The sequence below is a fragment of the Cherax quadricarinatus genome, chromosome 91 (genome assembly GCF_038502225.1).
Source record: "Cherax quadricarinatus isolate ZL_2023a chromosome 91, ASM3850222v1, whole genome shotgun sequence".
Lineage (NCBI taxonomy): Eukaryota > Metazoa > Arthropoda > Malacostraca > Decapoda > Parastacidae > Cherax > Cherax quadricarinatus.
This window is the reverse complement of record NC_091382.1, coordinates 9,500,516-9,526,715: the sequence shown is the minus strand read 5'-3', so window position 1 is coordinate 9,526,715 and position 26,200 is coordinate 9,500,516. Positions and strand designations below refer to the sequence as shown.

Sequence of the window (26,200 nt, the reverse complement as noted above, 5' to 3'; positions counted from 1 at the left end):
ATCAACCAAATAACTGCTGCAGCATATGGGCGCCTAGCAAACCTCAGAACAGCATTCCGACATCTTAATAAGAAATCATTCAGGACCCTGTACACCGTGTACGTTAGGCCCATATTGGAGTATGCGGCACCAGTTTGGAACCCACACCTAGCCAAGCACGTGAAGAAACTAGAGAAAGTGCAAAGGTTTGCAACAAGACTAGTCCCAGAGCTAAGAGGTATGTCCTACGAGGAGAGGTTAAGGGAAATCAACCTGACGACACTGGAGGACAGGAGAGATAGGGGGGACATGATAACGACATACAAAATACTGAGAGGAATTGACAAGGTGGACAAAAACAGGATGTTCCAGAGATTGGACACAGTAACAAGGGGACACAGTTGGAAGCTGAAGACACAGATGAATCACAGGGATGTTAGGAAGTATTTCTTCAGCCACAGAGTAGTCAGTAAGTGGAATAGTTTGGGAAGCGATGTAGTGGAGGCAGGATCCATACATAGCTTTAAGCAGAGGTATGATAAAGCTCACGGCTCAGGGAGAGTGACCTAGTAGCGATCAGTGAAGAGGCGGGGCCAGGAGCTCGGACTCGACCCCCGCAACCTCAACTAGGTGAGTACAACTAGGTGAGTACACACACACACACACACACACACACGACCCCTGCAACCACAACTAGGTGAGTACACACACACACACACACGACCCCTGCAACCACAACTAGGTGAGTACACACACACACACACACACACACACACACACACACACACACACACACACACACACACACACACACACACACACACCGCTAGGTGAATTAGATACCTCGAAGGCGGTGGGCCTAGATAACGTCTCTCCTTGAGTCATGAGAGAGGGAGCAGATGCACTGTGTGCACCACTAACAATTTTGAATAAATCTATAGCACCAGGGCGACTGCCTGAGATGTGGAAGTCAGCAAGCGTAGTTTCAGTTTTTAAGAAAGGAGACGGACAGGCTGCACTAAACTACAGCCTTGTCATTAACTTGTATGTAAAGTTATGGAGAAGATTATCAGGAGAAGAGTGGGTGGAGCACCTAGAACGGTAAAGGCTCGTACATGACAACCAGCACGGCTTCAGGGAAGGAAAATCATGAGTCACAAACCTACTGAAGTTCTACGATAAGGTAACAAGGTAAGACACGAGAGAGAGAGAGAGAGAGAGATGGGTAGACTGCATCTTCTTGGACTGTAAGAAGATTTTTAATACAGTACCACACAAGAGACTGGTTAAAAAACTAGAGGAGCAGGCAGGAATAGCAGGGAAAGCACTGCCATGGATCAGGAAATACCTGACAAAAAAGTGATGGTATGTGATGAGGTGTGACAGTGGGTGCATGTGTCGAGTGGGGTTCCACAAGGGTCAGTCCTAGGTCTGATGCTGTTTATTGTATATATGAACGGCATGACGGAATGGATAAATTCAGAGGTGTTTCTGTTTGCGGACCAATGAGAACACAACAGACGAGGACCAGGTAATCCTACAAGGGGAAGTGGACAGACTGCAAGTTTGGCTTGTCAAATGGCTCCTGGAGTTTAACCGCAGCAAGTGCAGAGTTATAAAGCTTCGGGAAAGACAAAGAAGACCGCAGTTGGAGTGCAGCCTGGGGGGGGGGGTCAGTGGTTGCACAACTCACTCAAGGACAAGGATCTTGGAGTGAACATCATACCAAGCACTGCTGAGGCACACATCAACCAAATAATTACTGCAGCATGTGGGTGCCTGGCAAACCTAAGAATAGCATTTCGTCATCTAAGTAAGGAGTCATTCACGACACTGTACACCGTGTACGTCAGGCCCATATTGGAGTATGCAGCATTAATTTGGAGCAGACACCTGGTCAAGCACATCAGAAAATGGAGAAAGGGTAAAAGTTTGCAACAAAACTAGTCCAGGATCTAAGGGGTATATACTACGAATGGAGGTTAAGGGAACTCAATCTGACAACGCTGGAGGACAGGAGGGATAGGGAGGACGTGATAACTACGTATAAATTGACAAGGTTGACAAGGTCAGAATGTGTTAGAGATGGGACGCAAAATCAAGGGGACACAACTGGAAGTTAGCAACTCAGATGAGTTACAGGGATGTTAGGAAGTATTTCTTCAGTCATAGAGTTTTCAGGAAGTGCAGCAGTCTGGAGAGTGAAGTAGTGGACGCAAGATCTAAACATAGCTTTAAGAGGAGGCACGACAAGGCACTTGGAGCAAGGAGAGAGTGGACCTAGTAGCGACTAGCGAAGAGGCGGGGCCAGGATCTGTGAACTGACCCCTGCAACCACAACTAGAGTACACACACACGCAATTAGAGATTAGAGAAAGTGTAAAGGTTTGCAACAAGACTAGTCCCGGAGCTCAGGGGAATGTCCTACGAAGAAAGGCTAAGGGAACTCGGCCTGACGACACTGGGGGACAGGACGGTTAGGGGAAATATGATAACAGCATATAAAATACTGCGAGGAATTGACAAGGTGGACGAAGACAGGATGTTCCAGAGATGGGACACAGCAACAAGGGACCACACTTGGAAGTTGAAGACTCAGATGAGTCAGAGGGATGTTAGGAAGTATTTCTTCAGTCATAGAGTTGTCAGGAAGTGGAATAGTCTGGAAAGTGACGTAGTGGAGGCAGGAACCATACGTAGTTTTAAGCTGAGGTTTGATAAAGCTCATGGAGCAGGGAGAGAGAGGACCTAGTAGCGATCAGTGAAGAGGCGGGACCAGGAGCTATGAATCGACCCCCTGCAACCACAATTAGATGAGTACACATACCAGAGAGAGTGGGATGAGTGGTTTTAATAGTTTTGCACTGGAAGAAGGCTTGTGACACACTGCAGAACAAAAGCCTGAAAGAAAACCTAGAATAACAGGGAAGACGCTAACAATTGATGAAGGAATACTTAACAGGAAGGGAACAATGAATGATTGTTCGGGGAAAAATATTTCTGAATATACACCTGTGACGAGTGTGGTTTCATAATTTTTTTTTTTTTTTGCGTTTAGTAATATATACAGGAGAAGGGGTTACTAGCCCCTTACTTCCGGCATTTTAGTCGCCTCTAAAATGACTTACGGAGGAAGAATTTTTCTCCACTTCTCCATGGAGTCGAACTTAATTATTTCAATGTATGTCATCAACAACGTAAATTCTGAAAATTGTGTTTAGAGAAATTACAAAGATCTTATATTACGAAGATACTTTGTTATCACTTGTTTCACATTTTCCACAATTTGCAACCCAAACAAAAAAACGAAGGGAATGAGAGACTGAGAAGTATAAAAGAAAGTAGTATGTGGTATTCACGAATGAAAAATAATCACAAAGAACAGGTGATATCAAACATGTGATTAAGATAGTGAAAAACACATTCACAAGTACCTCTTAGTTTCATCTCGTGTTGAATAAGTCTGGTTACAACTATAATGATAAGTTTTAAGGGGGGAGGGTAAGCCAGCGGAAGGCCTCGGTCATATGACCAAAAGCTCCAACAGCGGATTATCCACCTAAGACCCGGGAAGGGCGGGTATTATAAGGATACACACATCAACAAGTGTACGTCTCTCTATATACATCAAGAGCTTACTTAAATCCCCATTTTAGGGATTAAAGTATTTTTAGCAGGTGAGATGCACCCTTAATGACTCTGAGAAGTCGACAGGCTTACAGTCCCAGTTAACCAACCAACCTAACCAGTGAGTCACCTGGTAACATTATGTAGCCTATATAAATATTTTCGGTCCAGTGTTATCTGGGACACACACCTCTTTATGCATCCATTAGCAAATTTTTTCCCTGTCACAGATCACTTAACACTCGTGGCTTTTTCCCTCTTGTTGTACCATAATGTTTCGTAGCCTCAAGTTCTCATATATTTACTTCAGCTTCTCTATCCATCTTCCTTCCAGTCTTTCTTTCTCTATTTTGTTTATTTTCTCTCCACCTTGTTCCTCTCTGGATTGTCTTGTTTCTTTCATCTTATATACATCGTTGCAGACTTCTCTAGCAACGTCTGTTTTCCTTCTTTCTCACCTCTGCTGTAAAGTTGGACAGCATCTTAAGTTCTTCCTTAACAGCAGACATCTGGGAGCAGACCTCATATTGTATGCACCGTCATGGCTGGATCCTAAGGTCGACTCGCAGACGGAAAGACTCTTTGAGGAACACATTTTTACCGGGACGTTTTTATCTACACACAGACAGCTTAATAAAGGCTTGTTTTCAAGATTGACACATTCACAATAGTATACCTTTAGTATACCTGGAGATGGTTTCTAGGGTCAACGCCCCCGCGGCCCGGTCTGTGACCAGGCCTAATAGTAGCAGAGCTCCTTTTGTATTTGACTGAAGAAGCCTACTGTGTAGGCGAAACGTTTCGTTAATAAAGATACCCAACTGCTGCACATGTGTCTTAATCTTCAACTTGTCGGTATTTTATACCACTTTCAACAAAGGCTTGTTTTGCAACGCCTGTCTTCTCTTTGCCGTCGTGGTCATTACTAGTAGCAGCTTTATCTGTCGACGTTTCACCTTCCAGTAACTTTATCAATATAAGGACATAATGTGAAGGATGTAAACTTATATACTCAGCCGTGGAGTGAAGACTACAGTGCTCTTCAACTCCAAGACTGAGGGACTAATTACCTCATCTTTTGTCTACAGTTCTACATTCTTCACATTATGTCCTTGTATTGATAGTCACTCGATGACGAAACGTCAACAAATAGATACCCAGATATTGCACATGTCTAATTCTTCGTCTTGTTAGCATTATTATACCATTCCTGTACAATAGCAGCAGCAGCATCAACTTCTGCAACAGTCTTACAGAATCTCCCAGCAGCACTGCGTCATCAGCAAACAACAGCTGTGATGGAGCTTTATACCAGCTTCAGTATCTTTTAAAACTACACTTATCCTTAACATTTCAGCATTCAGTTCTGTGGGAGCACCTTCTATAAACACACTGACTTTACATACATCTACTTATGTGTGAATGTTCTAAGTGGAAGGATTTATGAGTGTATATCTTCGTGGAAGGATTTATGAATCTTTATCCCGTGGAAGGATTTATGAGTGCATGTTTATTTTCGTGGAAGGATTTAAGTGTTTAACAAACATATATCAAATGAAATGATAGCAGAAAAAAGCTGTAAATAAAAATTAACATTCTACAAATTAATCCAATTAACCCAATTCTGATAAAATATATTATTAATATAATTAATGTTACTAGTATTATTATATATATATATTTTTTAATTTAACACTTCAGTGATTATTTTATTGTATTTCGTCGTAATTTTAATGGCTTCGTGAATATTATTCAGTGTATCTGTTTTTTACCACTCTGGTGTTGTCTCTGTGTATCGCTGATGCTGTGTCTGCCTGCCGTGTCTGCTGTGGTTCCCTGTCGTGTCTGCTGTGGTTCCCTGCCGTGTCTGCTGTGGTTCCCTGCCGTGGACGCAGTGCCTCGGGCGGAAGTGGTTCACGGTCCAGAAATCTTCGTTCATCGTGGATCGCTAATCAATCTCACTTGTGTTGTCACTCACGGTACACAGCGACCTGTCTATGTCTACTGGTACCACCATAATAAGGTAGGTCTACTGGTACCACCATAATAAGGTAGGTCTACTGGTACCATCATAATAAGGTAAGTCTAATGGTACCACCACAATAAGGTAGGTCTATTGGTACTACCGCTGCAGTACCGCCACTACCACTCACAAGCACAAAAAAGTATAGAAGGCAAATGACCCAAGAAAACCAGGAGTTGAGTCGAAGAACCAGAAACAAACATACATGGATAGAGAGAGAGAGAGGTCCAACGACAGTACGAGAACGACATCGCATCAAAAGCCAGATCTAACTCAAAGTTGTTGTACAGTCACATGAGGAAAATAACAATCAAGGGCTAGGTAATCAGACTGAGGAAGGAAGGAGAGAAGATCACAAAGAATGACCAGGAAGCATGTGAAGAGCTTAGCACGAGATTTAGGGAGGCTCCAGTAAACCGAGGTGGTAGAGTGCACCAGCAAGCCATGGACACACTACACACAACCACGAATGAATTGAGGAAACTTTGTGAGTTAGATACTTCGAAGGCGCTGGGCCCAGATAACATCTCTCCCTGGGTCCTGAGAGAGGGAGTAGAGGTGCTGTGTGCGCCAATAACAACAATCTTTAATAAGGCTATCAAAACAGGGCAACTACCTGAGGAGTGGAAGATAGCAAATGTAGTCCCAGCTTTAAACTACAGACCAGTGTCATTGACATGTATAATATGTAAAGTCTCGGAGAAGATTATCACAAGAGTGGTGGAGCACCTGGAGAGGAGTCATGACAACCAGCACGGCTTCAAGGAAGGGAAATCCTGTGTCAAAAAGTCATGTATTTTTCATGGACAGTAAGAAGACTTTTGACCCAGTACCACACAAAAGTGTGGCACAAGTACTAGAGAAGCAGGTATGAATAACAGGACAAGCGCTACAGTGGGTCAAAGCATGCCAGACAGCAAGGATACAACGAGTGACGTTGAAATGGGTGCATGTGACGAGTGGGGTTCCACAAGGACCAATCCTTGGACAGGCTACAAACCTAGTCCGACGATTGGCTTCTGGAGTTGTACCCCACCAAGGCAAAGTTATGAAGCTTGAGGATGGACAAAGAAGCCCGCATTTTTTCCTAAATAGGTTATTTGTATTTGAATTCTATGAAAGTATCTTCCATTAACTCTGACACCTGCCTCGTCACCCGGACTAACCAGCTCGATACGGCGTAAGCTGTCAATGGCCCTATAAAGTCAAACAAAAAAGAAGCCATCATACTCCGTGTGTCAGGTATTGTACTTACTGTCACATCTGCGTCTCACAACGACTCGGGCACCAGCCTCTCAACATTATGTGTGTATTTATGAATAAAAATTCTCAGTGCGTGAATATATGAGGTCATATGCATACGTGAGGAAGGGAAGGAGGGAGGAGAGAGGTGTTAGGGAAGAGACGTAGGAGGATTCTGGTGTTGGGAAGGTACGAAGGGAGAACAGGAGGTGTGTAGAGTCAGGGAAGGAAGGCAGGCAGTTTTGGAGTCATCAGGGAGGGAAGGATGGAGTCATCAGGGAGGGAAGGATGGACTCATCAGGGAGGGAAGGATGGACTCATCAGGGAGGGAAGGATGGAGTCATCAGGGAGGGAAGGATAGTCATCAGGGAGGGAAGGATAGTCATCAGGGAGGTAAGGATGGAGTCATCAGGGAGGGAAGGATAGTCATCAGGGAGGGAAGGATGGAGTCATCAGGGAGGGAGGGATGGACTCATCAGGGAGGGAAGGATGGAGTCATTAGGGAGGGAGGGATGGACTCATCAGGGAGGGAAGGATGGAGTCATTAGGGAGGGAGGGATGGAGTCATCAGGGAGGTAAGGATAGTCATCAGGGAGGTAAGGATAGTCATCAGGGAGGTAAGGATAGTCATCAGGGAGGGAAGGATGGAGTCATCAGTGAGGTAAGGATAGAGTCATCAGGGAGGGAAGGATAGTCATGAGGGAGGGAAGGATAGTCATCAGGGAGGTAAGGATGGAGTCATCAGGGAGGGAAGGATAGTCATCAGGGAGGTAAGGATGGAGTCATGAGGGAGGGAAGGATAGTCATGAGGGAGTGGAGGAGGGAGGGTAGCAACAATGGTCTGTCTGGAATATAAATGTCAGTATCTTCTGGTGTGGGAACCTCAAGACAACGATAAGCTTTACAAGAGGCTCAGAATTGTAGATACAAGTATACTGAATGTAACCCAGCCAGTACCATCCTAGTGTACCCAGTACCACCCCAGTACACCCATTACCAGTCCAGTACACCCAGTATCACCACAGTACACCCAGTACCACCACAGTACACCCAGTATCACCACAGTACACCCAGTACCACCCCAGTACACCCATTACCAGTCCAGTACACCCAGTATCACCCCAGTACACCCAGTACCACCCCAGTACACCAAGTATCACCACAGCACACCCATTATCACCCCAGTACACCCAGTAATACCCCAGTACACCCAGTAATACCTCAGTACACCCAATATCACCCCAGTACACCCAGTACCACCCCAGTACACCCAGTACCACAATACACGCAGTATACCCAAGTACACCCGGTATCACCCCAGTACACCCTGTACCACCCCAGTACACCCAGTATCACCACAGTACACCCAGTACCACCACAGTACATCCAGTACCACCACAGTACACCCAGTATCACCCTAGTGCACCCAGTACCACCCCAGTACACCCATTACCACCACAGTACACCTAGTATCACCCCAGTGCACCCAGTATCACCACAGTATACCCAGTACACCCAGTACCACCTCAGTACACCTAGTATCACGCCAATGCACCCAGTATCACCTCAGTACACCCAGTATCACCCTAGTACACCCAGTATCACCTCAGTACACCCAGTATCACCCCAGTGCACCCAGTATCACCCCTGTACACCCATTATCACCCCAGTACACCCCAGTACACCCAGTATCACCCCAGTTCACCCAGTACCACCACAGTACTCCCAGTATCACCCCAGTACACAGTATCACCCCAATGCACCCAGTACACCCAGTATCACCCCACTGCACCCATTATCACCACAGTACACCCAGTACCACCCCAGTACACGCAGTACCACAGTACACCCAGTATCACCCCGGTACACTCAGTACCAGCCCAGTACACCCAGTATCACCCCAGTGCACCCAGTACGACCCAGTACACCAAGTACCACCCCAGTACACCCCGTATCACCCCATTGCACCCAGTATCACCACAGTACACCCAGTATCGCCCCACTACACCCAGTACCGCCCCAAGAACACCCAGTACCAACCTAGTGCACCCAGAATCACCCCAATGCACGCAGTACCACCCCAGTACACCCAGTATCACCACAGTACGCCCAGTACCACCACAGTACACCCGGTACCACCACAGTGCACCCAGTACCACCCCATTACGCCCAGTATCACCACAGTACACCCAGTATCACCCCAGTAACACTCCAGTACACTCAGTACACCCAGTACCACCCCAGTACACCCAGTATCACCCCAGTACCACCCCAGTACACCCCGTATCACCCCATTGCACCCAGTATCACCACAGTACACCCAGTACCACCACAGTACACCCGGTACCACCCCAGTGCACCCAGTATCACCCCAGTGCACCCAGTATCACCACAGTGCACCCAGTATCACCCCAGTACGCCCAGGACCACCCCAGTGCACCCAGTATCACTCCAGTGCCACCCCAGTACACCCAGTATCACCCCAGTACACCCAGTATCACCCCAGTACACCCAGTACCATCCCATTACACCCAGTATCACCCCGTACACCCAGTATAACCCCAGTGCACCCAGTATTATCCCAGTACACCTGTACCGCCCCAGTACATCCAGCATCACCTCAGTACTCCCAGTGCCACCCCAGTACACCCAGTACCACCCCAGTACACCCAGTATCACCCCAGTACCACCCCAGTACAACCAGTACCACCACAGTACACCCAGTATCACTCCAGTACACCCAGTACCACCCCGATACACTCAGAACCACCACAGTACACCCAGTATCACCCTAGTACACCCAGTATCACCCCAGTACACCCAGTATCACCCCAGTGCACCAGTATCACCCCAGTGCACCCAGTACCACCCAAATGCACCCAGTATCACCCCAATGCACCCAGTACCACCCCAGTGCACCCACTATCACCACAGTGCACCCAGTATCACCCCAGTACGCCCTGTACCACCCCATTACACCCAGTATCACCTCAGTACACCCAGTACCACCCCAGTGCACCCAGTATTACCCCAATGCACCCAGTGCCACCCCAGTGCACCCAGTATCACCCCAGTACATCCCCAGTGCCACCCCAGTGCACCAGTATCACCCCAGTGCACCCAGTATCCCAGTACCACCCCAGTGCACCCAGTACCACCCAAGTGCTCTCAGTATCACCCCAGTGCTCTCAGTATCACCCCAGTGCACCCAGTGCCACACCAGTGCACCCAGTACCACTCCAGTGCACCCAGTATCACCCCAGTGCACACACTGCCACCCCAGTATCACCCCAGTGCACCCAGTATCACCCCAGTGCACCCAGTACCACCCCAGTGCACCCAGTGCCACCCCATTGCACCCAGTGCCACCCCAGTGCACCCAGTTCCTCCCCAGTGCACCCAGTATCACCCCAGTGCAACCAGTACCACCCCAGTGCACCCAGTACCACCCCAGTGCACCCAGTTCCTCCCCAGTGCACCCAGTGTCACCCCAGTGCAACCAGTACCACCCCAGTGCACCCAGTACCACCCCAATGCACCCGGTATCACCCCAGTGCACTCAGTGCCACTCCAGTACCACCCCAATGCACCCGGTATCACCCCAGTGCACTCAGTGCCACTCCAGTGCACCCAGTTCCTCCCCAGTGCACCCAGTATCACCCCAGTGCACCCAGTACCACCCCAATGCACGCAGTACCACCCCAGTACACCCAGTATCACCACAGTACGCCCAGTACCACCACAGTACACCCGGTACCACCACAGTGCACCCAGTACCACCCCATTACGCCCAGTATCACCACAGTACACCCAGTATCACCCCAGTAACACTCCAGTACACTCAGTACACCCAGTACCACCCCAGTACACCCAGTATCACCCCAGTACCACCCCAGTACACCCCGTATCACCCCATTGCACCCAGTATCACCACAGTACACCCAGTACCACCACAGTACACCCGGTACCACCCCAGTGCACCCAGTATCACCCCAGTGCACCCAGTATCACCACAGTGCACCCAGTATCACCCCAGTACGCCCAGGACCACCCCAGTGCACCCAGTATCACTCCAGTGCCACCCCAGTACACCCAGTATCACCCCAGTACACCCAGTATCACCCCAGTACACCCAGTACCATCCCATTACACCCAGTATCACCCCGTACACCCAGTATAACCCCAGTGCACCCAGTATTATCCCAGTACACCTGTACCGCCCCAGTACATCCAGCATCACCTCAGTACGCCCAGTGCCACCCCAGTACACCCAGTACCACCCCAGTACACCCAGTATCACCCCAGTACCACCCCAGTACAACCAGTACCACCACAGTACACCCAGTATCACTCCAGTACACCCAGTACCACCCCGATACACTCAGAACCACCACAGTACACCCAGTATCACCCTAGTACACCCAGTATCACCCCAGTACACCCAGTATCACCCCAGTGCACCAGTATCACCCCAGTGCACCCAGTACCACCCAAATGCACCCAGTATCACCCCAATGCACCCAGTACCACCCCAGTGCACCCACTATCACCACAGTGCACCCAGTATCACCCCAGTACGCCCTGTACCACCCCATTACACCCAGTATCACCTCAGTACACCCAGTACCACCCCAGTGCACCCAGTATTACCCCAATGCACCCAGTGCCACCCCAGTGCACCCAGTATCACCCCAGTACATCCCCAGTGCCACCCCAGTGCACCAGTATCACCCCAGTGCACCCAGTATCCCAGTACCACCCCAGTGCACCCAGTACCACCCAAGTGCTCTCAGTATCACCCCAGTGCTCTCAGTATCACCCCAGTGCACCCAGTGCCACACCAGTGCACCCAGTACCACTCCAGTGCACCCAGTATCACCCCAGTGCACACACTGCCACCCCAGTATCACCCCAGTGCACCCAGTATCACCCCAGTGCACCCAGTACCACCCCAGTGCACCCAGTGCCACCCCATTGCACCCAGTGCCACCCCAGTGCACCCAGTTCCTCCCCAGTGCACCCAGTATCACCCCAGTGCAACCAGTACCACCCCAGTGCACCCAGTACCACCCCAGTGCACCCAGTTCCTCCCCAGTGCACCCAGTGTCACCCCAGTGCAACCAGTACCACCCCAGTGCACCCAGTACCACCCCAATGCACCCGGTATCACCCCAGTGCACTCAGTGCCACTCCAGTACCACCCCAGTGCACCCGGTATCACCCCAGTGCACTCAGTGCCACTCCAGTGCACCCAGTTCCTCCCCAGTGCACCCAGTATCACCCCAGTGCACCCAGTACCACCCCAGTGCACCCAGTACCACCCCAGTGCACCCAGTATCACCCCAGTGCGCACACTGCCACCCCAGTGCACCCAGTATCACCCCAGTGCAACCAGTACCACCCCAGTGCACCCAGTACCACCCCAGTGCACCCAGTGCCTCCCCAGTGCACCCAGTTCCTCCCCAGTGCACCCAGTATCACCCCAGTGCACCCAGTTCCACCCCAGTGCACCCAGTTCCTCCCCAGTGCACCCAGTATCACCCCAGTGCACCCAGTTCCACCCCAGTGCATCCAGTTCCACCCCAGTGCACCCAGTATCACCCCAGTACACCCAGTTCCACCCCAGTGCACCCAGTACCACCCCAGTGCACCCAGTACCACCCCATTGCACCCAGTGCCACCACAGTGCACCTAGTTCCTCCCCAGTGCACCCAGTATCACCCCAGTGCAACCAGTGCCACCCCAATGCACCCAGTACCAGCCCAGTGCACCCAGTGTCACCCCAGTGCAACCAGTACCACCCTAGTGCACCCAGTACCACCCCAATGCACCCAGTATCACCCCAGTGCACACAGTGCCACTCCAGTGCACCCAGTTCCTCCCCAGTGCACCCAGTATCACCCCAGTGCACCCAGTACCACTCCAGTGCACCCAGTACCACCCCAGTGCACCCAGTGCTACCCCAGTGCACCCAGTTCCTCCCCAGTGCACCCAGTACCACCCCAGTGCAACCATTACCACCCCAGTGCACCCAGTACCACCCCAGTGCACCCAGTGCCACCCCAGTGCACCCAGTATCACCCCAGTGCACCCAGTTCCACCCCAGTGCACCCAGTTCCTCCCCAGTGCACCCAGTATCACCCCAGTGCACCCAGTTCCACCCCAGTGCACCCAGGATCACCCCAGTGCACCCAGTTCCACCCCAGTGCACCCAGTTCCACCCCAGTGCACCCAGTATCACCCCAGTGCACCCAGTATCACCCCAGTGCACCCAGTTCCACCCCAGTGCACCCAGTTCCACCCCAGTGCACCCAGTATCACCCCAGTGCACCCAGTTCCACCCCAGTGCACCCAGTTCCACCCCAGTGCACCCAGTTCCACCCCAGTGCACCCAGTTCCACCCCAGTGCACCCAGTTCCACCCCAGTGCACCCAGTACCACCCCAGTGCACCCAGTTCCACCCCAGTGCACCCAGTACCACATTGAAGATTAAAATGGGAAATGACTGCAGTAAATAATAAGAGAAACCATGATTAAAAATGTAGAATGTGAATGACGAATAAGGAGACGAGAAATGAAAATGGGAACACGGAAACAGGAAAGGGAGAACAGTGATAAAGAATGGGGAGGCGAGAATGGTAATGAGGCGTGAATGGGGATATAAGGTAAATTGACGTGAATAGAGGATAGGAGACGGAATAGAAGTAAGGGAGACAAGAACAGGTAAAAAAATATTTGGAAACGTGAATGGAAGATAGCAGAGAAAGGAAGATAGATGAGAATGGAAGATAAGATAAAAATGGATAATAGGTACTTAGTTGGAAAACAGCAGAGTACACCAGTAGGGATAGCAGTCACAAAAAAATCCTGGAAAACAGAAATCCAATCTATGCAAATTCTACGCCTTGGGTATCTGCAGGCATGGTGTATCTGGTGTATCTGCAGGCATGGTGTATCTGGTGTATCTGCAGGCATAGTGTATCTGCAAGCATGGTGTATCTGGTGTATCTGCAGGCATAGTGTATCTGCAAGCATGGTGTATCTGGTGTATCTGCAGGCATGGTGTATCTGGTGTATCTGCAGGCATGGTGTATCTGGTGTATCTGCAGGCATGGTGTATCTGCAAGCATGGTGTATCTGGTGTATCTGCAGGCATAGTGTATCTGCAATCATGGTGTATCTGGTGTATCTGCAGGCATAGTGTATCTGCAAGCATGGTGTATCTGCAAGCATGGTGCATCTGCAAGCATGGTGTATCTGGTGTATCTGCAGGCATGGTGTATCTGGTGTATCTGCAGGCATGGTGTATCTGGTGTATCTGCAGGCATGGTGTATCTGGTGTATCTGCAGGCATGGTGTATCTGGTGTATCTGCAGGCATGGTGTATCTGGTGTATCTGCAGGCATGGTGTATCTGGTGTATCTGCAAGCACGGTGTATCTGCAGGCATGGTGTATCTGGTGTATCTGCAGGCATGGTGTATCTGGTGTATCTGCAGGCATGGTGTATCTGGTGTATCTGCAGGCATGGTGTATCTGGTGTATCTGCAAGCACGGTGTATCTGCAGGCATGGTGTATCTGGTGTATCTGCAGGCATGGTGTATCCGCCTGAAATGCCTAGGCCTGCTAGTGATCTTCTTTGTAATTAAGACTTAACATTTAAACCACACATTGTAAACTTTACAGGGAAATAAACATTGACATTGTCAAAACAGGTGGGACATGCACTTTCGACCATCTCAAATAATGCCGCACCCACATGACAACATGAGAGTGCAGCTCCACTTCCTGTAACTTATTTCACCCTGAAATGTGCCACTCGTCACTCCATGAAAGACAATGATACAACATAAACTGTCAGTCGCATCATCTATAAGGGACAAGAAGATACAGATCACCTGAACCATGGGAAACAAAAGAGGGGAGCCAAACCCTCTCCAGAGAAGGTTTTTTAGTGCCAGGAAGGCACTAACATGCACTAACAACAGTTATTAATGCCAGCAAACAAAGTCCCCCTAAATTCCATCAATATAACGACATTTATCTTTGCATACATACAGGGTCTAAAGCCATCAATAATGAGATACCTTACATCAAGGGGCTGCTCACGGAGTTGAATGCAATGTTTGTGGCTTTCACAGAAACCCCACATAAAGGATCATTGTGACAAAATATGGCAACAAAATAGGCAACAAGGGGGGGTTGGCCTGTATGTCAGAGAGTCGCTCATTTGCTCACAACTACTAAACACCTTAAATGATTTAGTACAATAAGGCTCCTAAATTACTGGGAACTGTTGAAGTCCCTTGATTTGTATTTTCTGGAACTCAGGCGAGAAAGATAAATGATAATATACACTTGGAAAATCCTAGAGAGATTAGTACCAAACTTGCACACGAAAATCACTCGCTACGAAAGCAAAAGATTCGGCAGGAGATGCAACATTCTTCCAATGAAAAGCAGGGGCGCCATGAGTACACTGAGAGACAACACAGTAAGTGCCAGGGGACCAAGATTGTTCAACTGCCTCCCAGCATACATAAGGGGATTACCAATAGACCCCTGACTGTCTTCAAGAAGGCACTGGACAGGCACATAAAGCCAAAACCTGACCAACCAGGCTGTGGCTTGTACGTCAGTTTACGTGAGACCAACAGTAACAGCCTGGTTGATCAGACCCTGATCCACCACGAGGCTGGTCATGGACCGGGCCACGGGGGGCGATGATCCCTGAAACCCTCCCCAGGTATATTTCCTCTGTGCTTACCTTGGGTTCATCCCTCCTTATGTACCCTATTTTCTCCTTGTCCTATGTATAAAATAAAAAAAAAACTAGAAGGAACTGATTACCTCAATCTACTCACCCCAAATGACCTGACCCAACATTGTAAGTGACCTGACCCAACACTGCAGGTGACCAGACTCAACATTGCAAGAGACCTGACCCAACATTGCAAATGACCTACCCAACATTGCAAGTGACCTGACCCAACATTGTAAGTGTTGAGAAATCGTTTACCAGCTAAGGTTAAAGATTAAATATAGGGGTAACTTAGCTTGGTAAGACAGCTCATCACCTGCACAGCCGCCCCTGCAGGCGAGGTCTTGAGAAGTCATAACCACTTCGCAACGGGCTGTAAGAGAGTATATTATGTATGATCATAAATTACCCCTAGGGGGTGTTATGTCAGCATATATCAGACACTGATTGCTGACAACACTTACTTGTGTGGACTCAAAGGTCCACTTATCACCGGGGTTTATGATAAGTGACTAACTCGCAACTTTATACTCAACTGCACAGTTAATAGTAGTACATCACGAGTTAGTACACATACCTGGGTATATGCATCTGACCCGTAGTTACGCCCGGTTATCCGATGTCTTGATGGAAGAATCGTTGTTACACTGTTCATCAATAATTGTTCACACCATAATGTCACTAAAGAAGCTGATCACACTTCTCTGTGTCTATTGAGATTATTTTGTGCAAAATGTGCAGAACATTGTTCTTTGTTGGTTATCCCGGCACGTCACTGTCTCTCTCAGTAGAGTCAAAAGTAATCTGACCTCACAGCGTCCTACGCCGCTGCAGTGCCCCTAGAACATAAAGGAGAAACCGACCTAGTACTTTTTGCTTTCTTGTCAAACTTCCTCCATGAAGCAAAGCAGAATGCTTGATTCTTGCTGTCTTAAGCATAGACAACAATGTACACTATCTTTACCATGGTAATAAAGTGGGAGCAGGATTTTCCTTAATTGTCCTGCTAAGGTAAGAGATGGACTGTCTTTTATTAAGCTACACTTTACAACACTGGACTGCAAGGAGCGTCGAGCCACGTCACATACTGGTACTGCATCTGGGATCAATTACTCGCTGTAGCAGTAAACAAGATATTTGCCCCTTCTGAGAGGGCTGGGCCCCTCAGGGCTGAAAGGGTCTGAAGGGGGCTGATACCCCCTCTTGGAGAAAATTTCTCCACAGTGATTTACCCAACATTGCAAGTGACCTTTCCAACATTGCAAGTGACCTACCCAACATTGCAAGTGACCTTCCCAACATTGCAAGTGACCTTTCCAACATTGCAAGTGACCTTCCCAACATTGCAAGTGACCTGACCCAACATTGCAAGTGACCTTCCCAACATTGCAAGTGATCTACCCAACATTGCAAGTGACCTTCCCAACATTGCAAGTGACCTTCCCAACATTGCAAGTGACCTACCCAACATTGCAAGTGACCTACCCAACATTGCAAGTGACCTACCCAACATTGCAAGTGACCTTCCCAACATTGCAAGTGACCTTCCCAACATTGCAAGTGACCTACCCAACATTGCAAGTGACCTTCCCAACATTGCAAGTGATCTACCCAACATTGCAAGTGACCTTCCCAACATTGCAAGTGACCTTCCCAACATTGCAAGTGACCTACCCAACATTGCAAGTGACCTTCCCAACATTGCAAGTGACCTGACCCAACATTGCAAGTGACCTTCCCAACATTGCAAGTGACCTTCCCAACATTGCAAGTGACCTTTCCAACATTGCAAGTGACCTTCCCAACATTGCAAGTGACCTTCCCAACATTGCAAGTGACCTTCCCAACATTGCAAGTGACCTACCCAACATTGCAAGTGACCTACCCAACATTGCAAGTGACCTTCCCAACATTGCAAGTGACCTACCCAACATTGCAAGTGACCTTCCCAACATTGCAAGTGACCTTCCCAACATTGCAAGTGACCTTCCCAACATTGCAAGTGACCTTCCCAACATTGCAAGTGACCTACCCAACATTGCAAGTGACCTTCCCAACATTGCAAGTGACCTTCCCAACATTGCAAGTGACCTGACCCAACATTGCAAGTGACCTTTCCAACATTGCAAGTGACCTTCCCAACATTGCAAGTGACCTGACCCAACATTGCAAGTGACCTACCCAACATTGCAAGTGACCTTCCCAACATTGCAAGTGACCTTTCCAACATTGCAAGTGACCTTCCCAACATTGCAAGTGACCTTTCCAACATTGCAAGTGACCTTCCCAACATTGCAAGTGACCTTTCCAACATTGCAAGTGACCTACCCAACATTGCAAGTAACCTTCCCAACATTGCAAGTGACCTACCCAACATTGCAAGTGACCTTCCCAACATTGCAAGTGACCTGACCCAACATTGCAAGTGACCTTCCCAACATTGCAAGTGACCTACCCAACATTGCAAGTGACCTACCCAACATTGCAAGTGACCTTCCCAACATTGCAAGTGACCTGACCCAACATTGCAACACCAGACAGGCCATAATTCACTCAACGCTCAAAAATGCCATATTAAATTCCCATAAAAAACAATCTTTTTTACAAGCTTCTATGTAATCCCTAATGTACATTGATTTATCAATAGAGTAATTTATATAATACATGCGTTGTCAGCACTAACAAACGCCCCACCCATTTTAATAATACGTTTTGCACAAAAAAAATTATATAGAGCTTGAAGTATTTTAAAACTAGCTTTAATCGTTATGTTAAATGATCTTTTCACACAATGTTTTTATAGCAAATTTATCAGTAATTGATTTTTCGTTCGTGAAATATATTATTTTGACTTGTGGTGATCGCTATATATATATATATAGATATATATATATATATATATATATATATATATATATATATATATATATATATATATATATTGTGTGTGTGTGTATATATATATTGTGCCGAATAGGTAAAACTTGCGATGTTGGCTTAAATAGCGATGCTCTTATTGCCGAATAAGACAAGCTAAAATTCGTTATTTCAGGTGCTCGACTACGAGGGTCTTGTTATTTCAGGTGCTGGACTACGAGGGTCTTGTTATTTCAGGTGCTCGACTACGAGGGTCTTGTTATTTCAGGTGCTGGACTACGAGGGTCTTGTTATTTCAGGTGCTGGACTACGAGGGTCTTGTTATTTCAGGTGCTGGACTACGAGGGTCTTGTTATTTCAGGTGCTGGACTGCGAGGTCTTGTTATTTCAGGTGCTGGACTAGGAGGGTCTTGTTATTTCAGGTGCTGGACTACGAGGGTCTTGTTATTTCAGGTGCTGGACTACGAGGGTCTTGTTATTTCAGGTGCTGGACTACGAGGGTCTTGTTATTTCAGGTGCTGGACTACGAGGGTCTTATTTCAGGTGCTGGACTACGAGGGTCTTGTTATTTCAGGTGCTGGACTACGAGGGTCGTGGAGGAGTGACGGTGATAACCAAGGCCAGCACTAACACTGTCAGTCACCTCCTCATGAGAGACGCGAGGCCGGAGGACTCTGGCGTGTATGCTTGCAGACCATCTAATGGCGAGGACGCCTACGCTACACTGCACGTTCTTAATGGTCAGTGTGGTAGTAGAGGACGCCTAAACTAACCTACACGTCCTCAGTAGTCAGTATGATAGTCGTAGAGGACACCTAACTAACCTACATGCTTTTAATAGTCGCTAGTCTGCCCGAAATGCCTCGGCATGATAGTGCCTTTCTTTGAACCAATCAAATTATGAAATGTAAACACACATTGTAACCTTAGCAAAAAAATAGTTTTGATTGTGATTTTTTATTTGATATGATAGTATAGGATGCGTACATTAACCTACACGTCCTCAGTAGTCAGTACGATAATAGAGGACGCCTACACCAACCAACACGTCTTCAATAGTCAGTATGATAGTAATAGAGGACGCCTACACTAACCAACACGTCCTCAATAGTCAGTATGATAGTAATAGAGGACGCCTACACTAACCAACAAGTCCTCAATAGTCAATATGATAGTGGACGCCTACACTAACCAAAACGTCCTCAGTAGTCAGTATGATAGTGGACAACTACCCTACACTACACATTATAAACGGACCGCTGTTCAATCACCTCGTCCACCCTTCTGTTTATTCCCCGACCTTTGCTTGTTACAGTTTAGTTCAAGTTCATAGACGACGTGGGCTTGAGGGAGATAAGAATAGATCAACTGCTAAAGCTCCTGGTACGAGGAAAGGAGTTCACTTGGGTTACAGTTGGTGCCTACGACGGAATATAATACAGTATTACCTCCGAATCCTTCTTATTAGAGGCCTGGGTTACTTAAGACAGTTGAACATAGGGCTGTCAATTTACGGAGCGCGGTTCGAACCCCTTGAACACCCATTTATATATATATATATATATATATATATATATATATATATATATATATATATATATATATATATATATATATATATATATATATTATTGTGGAAAATTGCATTTACTTGGATGTATTATTATATACATAACAGTAAATGAACAGATTATTATTTATCAGTTAGACAAGTAGGAATTTGGGACACCTAGGTAGCAAAAAATGTCCCCCTTCGATACCTACCACTGTCATAACCACAAGTTGCTCTGGACCTATTAATTAAATGAAATATACATACAAATTTGTGGACTGTATATTAAAAATAATAAATGGTTATATATATACACAATTACATAACAGAAGGAAAATATATCTTAATATCACTCACCAATTTGACTGGAGATTAATGTGTATCATACTCAGAAAACCTCACTCTGACTAAAGCTATGAAAATAATGCTGGCCAGAATTACACACACATCTAGAGAGCTTATCTGAGGTTCAGGAGCTGTCCTGTCCAGTCGTCTGATATCTCAAGTTATGCAGGAATGAACATCCACCAATTTCGCCTCCTATTTGAGAGGTGTCAGCACAATTTTAACCTCTAGAGCACGAAAAATTCTTCCCCATTTACCGTTTCTAATACAAATTCAAAACCAAGATGGCGAGTGTCTCTTCTTTTTTTTCAATAACATACTTCTTTTAAAAATACAATATAGGGCATCTATTTACCTATAAATTACCGTATTTCCGGAAAATATATGCAGTATTTTCCACACTGCAGCCAGCCGGAGTTCGTTGCTAAACGACTCAAATTACTCCTTCCTTTAGGAGACGATTCCAGCCGGTTCTGGCTTAAGTGGCTGTTCTCCTAGTAGGTCTTACTACGATTTCATCTTCCAGCATCATTTGGTCAGCTTTATCTTCCATATCACTCGTGTCACTTTCCCCCAGATTTTCATTTACATTTGATTGAACACCTAATTCCAAGGGAATCAATTTATTAATTGTGCGTAAACTTTCCTGGCCACGACACAACACTTTGACATTCCTGACAACACCTTGTGCATCTGGGTACAATGTCAATACTTTGCCCAGAGGCCACAATGTTCGATGTTGTTCAGTGTCAATTAACACAATGTCACCTGGTTGAATGGTCTGTCGATTTACTGCCTCTGTCGCACCATAAAAGTGTTCACGTAGTGTAAGAAGATATTCCTTATGCCACACATTAGACCAATGATCAATTACTTTATTTAACATTTTAACTTTATTACACAACACTGCCGCATCATTGTAATCTTCATCACTTACTTTCGGATTATCTCTATAGACAGGGGCAGCTTCCAATTTCCTTCCACATATTAGGTGAGAAGGTGTTAATACATCTGCATCAGGTATATCACTCATGTACGAGAGAGGCCTATTATTTATACGATTTTCTGCCTCCACTAACACTGCACGGAATTCTTCCGGTGTAGTACTTTGCGGAGACACCTCTTCACTGTGCCTATCAGTCTTTCGTACAGCTTCCCCTGCCAAGGGGCTCTAGGAGTAATAAATTTCCAGGTACACCCTCGCTGGGTTAACAGAGATTGAACATCGTTACTATTATTTAATTCTATCAAGTGTTGAGCACCTGCTACAAAATTTGTGGCATTATCCGAAATCATCAACCTCGGACAGGATCTCCTAGCTGCAAATTTTCGAAACAGCTGTATAAACTGTTCTGCAGACAAGTCCTGTGCCACTTCTAAATGAACTGCCCTAGTAGCAGTACAGGTGAACAAACAAACATACACTTTCAGTGGAACACCATTTGACGTACCTGTTAAAATTATTGGACCACTATAGTCTACACCTGTTACATCAAATGGTTTCACTAATTGTACACGCTCCTTTGGCAATGGTGGAGGACATATTACACAATGGTGGCGACATATTACACAAGATTTAATCACCCTTTTTACACTTTGCCGTCCTTGTGGAATCCAGAAAGTTTCCCTAATACAATTTAAGGTATCATGTACCCCACCATGCATTACATTTTTATGGGCATTTAAAACAATCAAATTTGTTAGATGATGAGTTTTGGGCATTAAGATAGGGTGTTTAGCATAATCACCCAATTCAGCATTTTGTAACCTACCTCTGCACCTAATTACACTTTTTCTCTAAATACAGCCCCAATTTCTCTATTATGGAACCTTTCACAATTTTTCTTTCCATCATCAATTTAATCTCATTTCCATAGATTTCCTCCTGTACCCTCTTTATCCAATATTCAAGAGGATGTGAAAACTTATATGAAATATTCATCTTGTTTAGAAATTTAAACACCAATTTAGTTACATTGATTAGTTTGGGTAAAGGAGAATACCTATTTATATCAATGGCTAAGGAAGGACAAACTATTGGAGCGGTGGTCACAGTAATTTCAACAGGAGCAATATACGCCTTTTGTACAGGCCAATTAGCTTTATTTACCAACCAGCTCGGTCCTTTAAACCATGATACAGCATTTACAAATTTAGCATAAGATAAACCTCGAGACAAGAAATCAGCTGGATTCTCCTCACCAGGAATATGATTAAATGTTAACATATGCTGACCCAAACTATTATACTTCTCTTGCATCTGATTAATTTCAGTGACTCTGTTTTGTACGTACACAATTTTACTGTTTTCATTACGAATCCATTGTAAGGATACCTCATTATCAGACCAAATTACAGTGTCGCTAATATTTATCTCCTGCAACTTATTTCTTATATAATTAGCTAATTTGACACCTACATAAATGGCTGTTAATTCCAACTGAGGTAAGGTACATGATTTAATTGGAGACACTTTAGCCTTAGACATAACAAGAGAAATAACACTATTACATTGAAGGTAAGCAACTGCTCCATAAGCCAATTTTGAAGCATCACAAAAAATGTGGAGTACATTTTTCCCATTCGGATTGGCCACCTGGCGTGGGAACTCCAACATTGGAATTTTCTCATAATCACCAATTAATTCATCCCACCTGTTAATGAATTCCTCAGGTAGAATTTCATCCCAAGCACATTTAAGTTTCCATGCTTCCTGAATTAATAATTTCCCTCTTATAGTAAGGGGTGACACTAAACCTAGTGGATCAAAACACTTGGAAACTTTAGCAAGCAAAACTCTCTTGGTTAATTTATTGGGCATACTGTAATTATTAGGTTTTAACATTAACAAATCTCTCTCAGTATCCCAATTTAAACCCAATACATTACTACATTTTGGCACTTCATCTCCAGGGTAATCTTTACTTATTTTGTCCTTCAATTTGGACGAATTACTATTCCATTCTCTCAGAGGCATATTTGCACTTTGCATTATTTTATTAGCCTCTCCATAAGTCATTAACAGTTCCTCTTCAGTTGACCGTCACACACAGGAAATTGTCCACATAAGAAGCGGGTACAATCCCGGTCAGCCTCTTGTAAACCCACTCTTAGGAAAGCTTTACTTATGTCAGCCGTAAAGGCATAATTCTTTACTCTGAAATTTAATAAGATATCTCCTAATTTTTCCGTCAACGACGGACCTGTCATCAAACAGTCATTTAAACTAGGTACATTTTTGTTATTCCTGGCACTACAATTAAACACAATTCTCAGAGGAGTGGTCTTAGAATCCTTCTTCACTCCGTGATGGGGCAAATAGTGACCATAAATTTTGGCTTGCTCAGGAGGTACCTCTTCTATAAATTTATTAATTAACTGCTCAGCAATTATATCATTATAGGCAGTTAACAATTCTGGTGTCTTACTCAGTTCGCGGAGCTGAGCTTTTAACTGCCCATATGCCATTCTGTAATTAGTGGGCAATTCTGGATGGTTCAGTCTCCACGGAAGTCGTACCCAGTATTGTCCAGATTCAAATTTTACATCTTTCAGGTACTGCTCCTGAGTAAAAGAATCGTCTGGACTTTCTTCATTTACATTTATTCCAATGCTGTCTAATTCCCACAATTTATGCAATGGCTCAACACCATCCTCTATGGAAGAATTATACTGGGGCACGACTTCATGAGTAAGACACACAGTTATGATATTTGTAGTTTCCTCTAGTCATGAATTATTATTACGAGGAATCCTACCATACATTACATGGTCTCCCGCAGTCTTCAAAAGGGTGACACCACATTTCTTTACCATACCCTTTACAAAGGAGGCATAAGAGTCACTACCTATCAAAATATTTATTGGGCCTACAGAATCATCACTTACACCAGAAGGTGCTAAATTTACATTATGTGAAAGTCTTTCTGTAGCTTTACTAAGCCCTACTGTAGATATTTTCTCTGGAAGTCTATCTACAATTACTGCATTAACACGTTTTTTCTCATTGCCCAACCTGACAGTTACATAAACAGTGTCATACAATTGAGCCCTTTTATCCGAAAGAAAACCAGATAATTTTAAAGTTGTTGGATCTCCCATCTGTACTTTCATACCATCAAGACATTTACGTTTTATGAACGTACGCTGGGATCCCTGGTCCAATAATGCATTTACAATTTTTGATTTATGCCTTTTATCATCAATTTTTACCTGTAACACAGATAAGGCTACTTCAGCAAAACCATCATTATTAACATTAGCAGCAATTTTTACATTAGCCACTGTTGTGTCAGGATTGTCAACATTATCATTATTATCAACATTATCATATAGACCTTTACACATGACTATATGGTGTCTTCCTTTGTGACATTGATAACAGAAGTTTAATTTGGCATAACAATCCTTTACATTGTGATTACCTAAACACCTGATACATCTGTCAATTTCCTCCAATCTTTCAACTATATCATTCCATGAATTGTATGCATTGCAATTCTTAGGAAAATGAGCACCCTTGCAGAAGAGACAATCTCTCTTTTCTTTGACTGGTTTCTTATTAACTGTGCTACTCTTAGGAGGGTACTTATTCTTCTTATCTTGTGGAGAATCATTATTTCTGATTCCTGCTACTTGATATGCACCTATCCAACTCTTTTTAGGAAATGAATTTTGATTATTACCATTGGGATAATTTTTCCCTTTGTGAAACTTGACAGATACCTCAGAGTTATTATGTGTTGCATCTTTAAAATGAGTTAGTTGGCTGGTCTGCAACTGAACAATTAATTCTTGTAGACCTAGTCTTATTTCCTCCATTCCAAAATAACCCTTGTGATATTTGTTTGAGAGTCATTCAAGTGTTTTATAGTTTAATTTATTCTGTATCATGGCACTCAATAACCAGTCTGAATCCTTCAGATTATATTTATTACTTAAAGTTTTGAGAGTGCTCTCCAGTTTAACTTTAAACTGTTGTAAACCTTTGTAAGTGTGATCTGGAGATTGTAAATTAACAATGATATTCACTAGATCCAACCTACTTAGTTCTGTATTACCATAAGTGACCTTCAACAAGTCAACTGCTTCCTTGTAAGAGTCATCAACATTGGGAAAGGCTTGTATGAGTATGTGAGCATCTCCTCTTACCTGTCCTTAGAGGTAAAATAATTTAGTTACACAGGCTAGGTCACTCCTGTCATGCACAGCTGCTTTAAAAATTGACCAAAATTCCTCCCAGTTTTCTCCAGGATTAAACACAGGTAAACATAGTTCTGGGAGTTTTGGCAAAGACATATTTCTTGGAGCAGACTGACCAACTGCCTGGTTTACACATTTTAATTTATTCAAGGCCTGACTTTTACAAGAAAGAATCTTTTCTTCTAATTCATAATACTGATTAATTATGAGATCTATTTCAGTCTCATCTACACATTTTACTAACAAATCTCCTTCATATTTGTTGTAATATAATTTGTATGAATCATATCTATTACCTGAAGCATCTAAATACAATTTTAAATCACCAGTATTCACAGTTTCTTGATTCATTAATTCCAAGCACTTATTATATGCCTTGGTTACATGAACTTTCCTAGCCTGTAGTGATGCTTTCTTTACTCTATATTCCATATGTTTGTCTTCTATATTAATTTTCTCATTTTCATCCATGATGCAATGTATTAAATTCAACCCAATTAATAACACTGATTACAACTCACAACACTGACACAACTTACCTTTGAATAAATCCCAGCTACTTGAGCTCAGCAATTACATGTAAAAAATTGTAA

At 45.1% G+C, this 26,200-nt stretch overlaps 1 protein-coding gene across 1 annotated transcript in view; it reads left to right on the top strand.

The window, feature by feature from the left end:
• LOC128704848 (uncharacterized) overlaps positions 1-26,200 on the top strand; it is a 55,225-nt gene that overhangs the window by 11,860 nt on the left and 17,165 nt on the right. The window contains exons 3-4 of the mRNA XM_053799995.2: positions 5,502-5,629; positions 19,083-19,248. Coding sequence (XP_053655970.1) covers positions 5,502-5,629; positions 19,083-19,248 — 294 coding nt within the window. The remainder of the gene's footprint in view (positions 1-5,501; positions 5,630-19,082; positions 19,249-26,200) is intronic.